Here is a 6,244-nt window from a genome sequence, read left to right as displayed (position 1 = left end):
ATATACTTGTGATTGCAGGCTCGCTGTCCAACACTGATGTCCGCTTCATTGCCAATGACAACACCCATAAGTGAGTGTGTTTGCCATCAATTTGTTTATTGTTATTATACATTTATTGCCAACTGATACTTTATAGCCTGGGTTTTCAAAGTCTGAGACAGTGGGCCTCCCCTCAGACAGTTTACTTGGTTAGTTTCACTCAGTGCCTGGATGCCTATGAGATTATTTGTTTCTGACTTTGGGAAAGTGGGAAAATCAGTAAAATTCCCCAAAACTACTTATTTATTTAACCAAATCACATACAAATTAAAAAAAAAAAATCTAATTTTAGATTTTCTTTTTTTGTTTTTGCTCCAAGTGAAATGTTTTATGGTCACTCACGATTCAGTAGGTCACGGGTTGGCTTGGTTCCAGCCTTAAAACTCTATAAGGATTTTTCAAAATGTCTGTGGAGAAAATGAATGGGGAACTCTCTTCCGGAGCTGTAAACGTTACGGAAAGTCACGTGACTGTTGAACTCTATTAGTAGTAGTAGTAGTAGTAGTAGTAGTAGTAATGCTCTAAGCAGCCAACAGAGGGCAGAAGTGTCTTACTACTGAGGTTAGTGTGGCTGTTTCAGTCGATAGACCCTTCTCACGGGGCCATTTTGTGTCGAGAAGCCAGGGTAAACACAGGTGCAAGCAAAACACTAATGAGGGTTTCCAACTTCCATGATTGGGATTTGGAAACCCTCATTAGTGTTTTGCTTGCACCTGTGTTTACCCTGGCTTCTCGACACAAAATGGCCCCCGTGAGAAGGGTCTATTGGCAGGATTACCACACACACACACACACACACACACACACACACACTGCAAAAGGATACGATTAATTTATTTTTTAAGTACTGAGGTAGTGAATGTTAAGGAGCCTACTATACAGTTTGTGTGCTCTTGCTTTGAAAGTTTAACTGAGACACAAAACATATTTCGCTAGTAAAGAACATGTTCAGCCGTTTAGAAGTAAAGTAAGTAAATCAAAGTATGAATGAAAAATGAAAGTATTAATGTTAAGTGTGTGTGGTGTGTGTGTGTGTGTGTGCGTGTGCATGTGCATGTGTGCACGTGCGCAGGGAGCCTGTAGGTCTGTCTGTGTTCTCAGACGATGAGACGGATCTGATCAGAGAGCTTCAGACCATGTGCTCCAGCAAGTCAGAGCCAGACATCAGCAAGGTACCACACACACACACACAGTCACACACACACAAACACACACACACACACACACACACACACACATACACACAAACACACACACACACACACACACACAAACACACACACACTCTCTCTTTCTTTTTCTCTCTCTCTAACACTCACACACTCTCTCACACACAATGTGTGTGAGTCACACACACACACACACACACACACACACACACATGCACACGCATACACACACACACACACACACACACACACACACACACACACACACACACACACACACACACACATTTAAAGATACAATCAGCAATCTATTTTACTGTATTTGACTTGGTGCTTTTTGGAGGCAATAATCATATAACAACTTTCATAATGCTTCATAAATTAAAACATGACTTTACAGGTGACGCAAACATAAAGCTTTAACAGCTTTACAATCCATGTAAAGGTTGATTTAAGCTGTCACATGCTGCGAGGCTCTGGATCAAAAGCTCAGACTATGAATTTATGAGTGAACAAAATGTATTCAGTAAATCACTATAGCCAGCAGTGGAGCAACAGTATAACACACTATGGTTTTTAATTGTCTATTAGGAATTACCTGTTGGAATTTTGAAGGGGCATTTCTACATTAGCTACCACTGAACACATGCTCTGCTCATCTCAACTGCTGAATCCTGCAATGAAAAACCTGCCTCTCTCTGCTTTAAAGGGCTTCTAACACCAATACAATTATTTTGTTAGTAGGAGTTTTAGTGTCCAATCATGGTCTAAATGCTGTTCACAAAACTCACTGAATCATTGTCATCTCCTGGCATGAAAATGGCCCTAAAAGATAAAGATATTGACACAAAACACCTCATTTTAAAAGTCAAACCTTAAACTTACTCCACCTGATGCTCCAACTGCACTCAGGCTGCCCCCTGGTCCACAACACCCCACCTGGTCATTTACAGTACATGTAGTGCAGGTCACAATGCAACAAACCACTGATTAAGAGCTCTGTATCATGGTCAATTGTAAATGAACTGCATTGACACCGCGCTTTTCTAGTCTGCCGACCACTCAAAGCGCTTTACAATATAATAATAATAATATAATAACTTTATATAGCGCCTTTCATAAAACCCAAGGTCGCTTCACAAGAGTGGGATACAGATAGAGGAGAGAGGGGGAGGAAAACACACAAAACAAACAACAGGGATGGTTGAACTAAACTGAACTAACTCATGTGGAAAGGTCATGGAAAAGAGGTGTGTGTTGAGGTGTGTTTTGAAACTGTTCAGGGTCGGGGCAGGGAGAGAGTTCCAGAGGGTGGGGGGGGGGCAGCCACGCTGAAGGCTCTGTCCGCAAAGGTTTTGAGTCTGGTACGGGGGATGGATATCTGAAGACCGCAGGTTCCGGGATGGAGTGTGTTGGTGAAGGAGGTTGGACAGGTATTGGGGGGCCGAGTGCGTGAAGGGATTTGTAGGTGAGAAGGAGGAGTTTGTACAGGATGCAGAACTTGACCGGGAGCCAGTGGAGGTGGATGAGGGTGGGGGGTGATGTGCTGCCAGGGCTTGGTGTGAGTGAGAACCCTGGCAGCTGAGTTCTGCACGTACTGGAGCCTGTCCAGGGCTTTGCTTGGAACCCCGGACAGGACTCCATTACAGTAGTCAAGCCTGGAGGTGATGAATACATGGATGAGGGTTTCTGCCACAGAGTCTGAGTCTGAATATGCCTACATTCACCCATTCACACACATTCATACAGCAATAGTAGCAAGCTACCACGCAGGATACATGCGCAACCATCAGGAGCAATTTGGGGTGCAGTATCTTGCCCAAGGACACTTTGACATGCAGACTGGAGGAGCCGGGGATCGAACCGCCGACCTTCCTGCCTGCCCGCCTGCCAAAATATCCACCTCATCATTTGTCCTCTGTCCCGCTGTGAGCCGCTGCTTAACTTGTCTCCTTGTCTCTGTGCTGCAGATCTCTGAGGCCAAAGACCACCTGATGGTGTTCTCCACCACGCCCCCCCGCAGGCCCGAGCAGGACGCCGCCGCCCCCACCCGACCGCACACGGTGAGGGAGGAGGGGCAAACCTTTGAAGTGGTGTCGAAAGCGGAGTCCAATTCCTTTGTTTGTGTACATACTTGGTCAATAAAGCGTATTCTGATTCTGAATGATGCAGCAGGTTAAACAACAGCAGCAAGCAAGCAGTAACAGTAATTAACCTGATCCATGTTTCAAACTATGTCATGTTGGTTCCTTGAATTTGAGGGAATTGGGCCTGGAAAGTCCTTGAATTAGATGTTTAAGAAGGTGTGGGAACTCTTGATAGAAACGTTTCCAACTCATCAGCCTCTCTGCTCTCTCTGTCTTCCAGCAAGCCGCCGTGCGTCAGTCAGTCCGGGGCCCCGGCCAGCCGGCCGCCCCGAGCAGCAGCAGCGAGCGGCGCTCAGCTCCGCGCCAAGCCAAGTCGCAGCTCCCCGTGCCCAGCAGCAGGGGGCAGCAGGCCCCACGCCCCTCCCCCTCCCCCTCCCCCTCCTCCTCCTCCAGCAGCAGCAGCAGCAGCCCAGGCAGAACCCAGACGCCCCCCAGCCGCAGCAGACCCACCGGCAGCAGCAGCAAAACAAAGCAGGCTCCGCCCAGCAGCATCAGCAACAACAACTACCGCAACAACGTCAACGACAACCAAGAAACAACGCACGAGGACATCTGGATCCTCCACAGAGACCTGCATGAACACAACAACAACAAGTAGACAAACAACAACAACAGGTAGACATCTTCCTCCTCTCCTCCTCGATTCCGCTGTGAACCTCCCTCCATGTTGTAAAGATTAGGTTAAGGACGACCTTCGACCTTTTAGTATTTGTACATGTTATCCGTACTTGTTACACTGTACTACAGTTGTGTACTTGGGGACCATAGTTTTATTCTACTACAGTATTTAAGTATTGAGCGTTGGTCGGAAAAAGAGGCGTTCAGGCAGGGAATTATGTGGAAGAAATATGTTACTTTACTATTGCCTTATTCCAGTGTATGGACTGTGTATGGACTGTGTATGAACCTGTGGAAAAGTATCCTGCACAAAAATACTGTGCAAGTACTTGAAATGTAGGATGTGATCAAACCGTCCAGAGAGTATCACCACAGTACTTTTGTGTACTATAGAATACTTCTCCATAGATGACTTCAGTGGATTAAGGCCGTTATAAAGAGTCAGTGAAGGAATTTACAGGTTTTACCTTTTGGTGAAAGTGTTTTTGGATCAAAGAAAGGACATGCAGGTTTTTGTTTCTATTTTATTTTACTTTTTGTTTTGCTATTAAGTATTTTCGGATATTCAAGTGTTTTATCTTTAAATAGTTGCAAGGTTGGTTTAAATACTGTCAAAATTAATCAGGGTTTTACCAAATATATTTGTAAATAAGAATTAGTAACTTTAAATGGTATATAGATTGGTGTACTGTATGTGGTATGAGGCTTGTACAGTGAAGAAAATGTTAAGCGAAAACTGCTGAGAAAAAAAAAACATGTACATAGTGTTTGTAAAACGAGTTTGGTTCTGAACATTTCACTTGTTTCAGAGTGAAGGGACTGTGGCAATAAGTAACAGAATTGCATAAACCCCTCTCTGTCAAATGTAAGCCATATTATATATTTTAAATACCCATAATTTTACCTGAGTCATGGTTCGATTTAACCTCCGCTGAGCCCTAAGTTGTAATTCACAAACCCCTCCCATTACCACTGTGTTTTTCCTATTTTCATTTGTAAGGATGTTATTTTGAGCGGACATTGTTTATATATGTATATCTATATATATGTACAGGAGAGATTTTAGTCAACCTATGGTGTTGATCTGTATCATAGCTGTCTGACGTTTAAAGAGTTGTCTTTCAAGCACAAACATTAAAACGCCACTGTTAAAAATCCCCAACAGCCTTTCAGATTCTTTGTTTCTGCTTTTAAAGGAAAACTCTGCCTTCAGATCATCTTCAACCGTTATATCATCAATCTATGATGTTATTTATCATCAATCTATGATATCATTAGCAAGAGCTCCGTTATATCATGAATCTATGATGTTGAGAAAGAGTCTCTCCCTTAATCAAAAACACACACCTCAAGTATCAAACTCTGAGCCACTGGGTCAAGTCATTTCTGTCTCAGCTTTTCAGTCTTCACTTGAGAAGTTCTTCAAAGTCGAAGCTTTCACAGAGGCTCAAACCCAAAACCTCCAAACCATGGTGTGGCCATAAGAATACCACAGGGATGATGTATTTTTGTAGGCTTTATCCAGAAATCGCCACCATTTGGTGCATCAGTGAAAAAGTCTATGGAGTTTTAGAATGGGGATTTCACTTAAATGCATAAAATAAGGTCTGTGGTTAACAAAAGTTTATGGGAACGCAAATTTGGGTTCAGCATGATAACCCTCACAAAGGTGAATAACTTTTATGTCTTTTGAAGCGTTTTCTAAAAATCGCATAAAAACCCCCCACTCCAAAAGTCATCAAAGTTATTCATGTTTGTGAAGATTATCATGCGGAACCCAAATTCGCGTTCCCATAAAGTTTTGTTAACCACACACCTTCTTTTATGCATTTAAGCGAAACCCCCATGTTAAATCCCATAGACTTTTCCTCTCACGACACATTTCTGCGGCTCTCTATAGGTGACCCCACCACTTGTGGACTCAGATGTCAAATGTGTTCTGACAGAGAAGTCTGGAAACTTGAGTCTGGAAAAGTATGGAATTTTGAAATGGAAAATGTGTGGGAACGCTGAAAACATGCACCCACACTTCCCAATAACCACACAAACAGCTGAGTTCTCAAAATCTTTTTTTTTACTGGAAATATAGTCAATTGAACAAACACATCTATACATTTTTTTGGACATGTGCGTCCCTTTCCTATGAGTAAGAAACAGCTGGCTTCTTAATTTACACTGTAAAAAAATCTGTCGTCACAGTCAACATCAAGGTGTTTCACCACGGTACCTTCATGGTCTGCTTTACAAAACTATTATTCAGTCTCAAAGGAC

At 43.1% G+C, this 6,244-nt stretch overlaps 1 protein-coding gene across 1 annotated transcript in view; it reads left to right on the top strand.

The window, feature by feature from the left end:
• cttnbp2 (cortactin binding protein 2) overlaps positions 1 to 5,057 on the top strand; it is a gene marked incomplete at its 5' end in the record, with an annotated part of 56,130 nt that extends 51,073 nt beyond the window's left edge. The window contains 4 exons of the mRNA XM_083654152.1: positions 19 to 70; positions 1,112 to 1,211; positions 3,179 to 3,271; positions 3,576 to 5,057. Coding sequence (XP_083510278.1) covers positions 19 to 70; positions 1,112 to 1,211; positions 3,179 to 3,271; positions 3,576 to 3,953 — 623 coding nt within the window. The 3' untranslated portion in view covers positions 3,954 to 5,057. The remainder of the gene's footprint in view (positions 1 to 18; positions 71 to 1,111; positions 1,212 to 3,178; positions 3,272 to 3,575) is intronic.
• Positions 5,058 to 6,244: the final 1,187 nt, after the last annotated feature.

This window comes from Poromitra crassiceps (genome assembly GCF_964638095.1).
Source record: "Poromitra crassiceps genome assembly, chromosome: 18".
Taxonomy (NCBI): Eukaryota; Metazoa; Chordata; class Actinopteri; order Beryciformes; family Melamphaidae; genus Poromitra; species Poromitra crassiceps.
The sequence above is the reverse complement of the archived record's forward strand: the minus strand, read 5'-3'. Positions and strand labels throughout refer to the sequence as shown.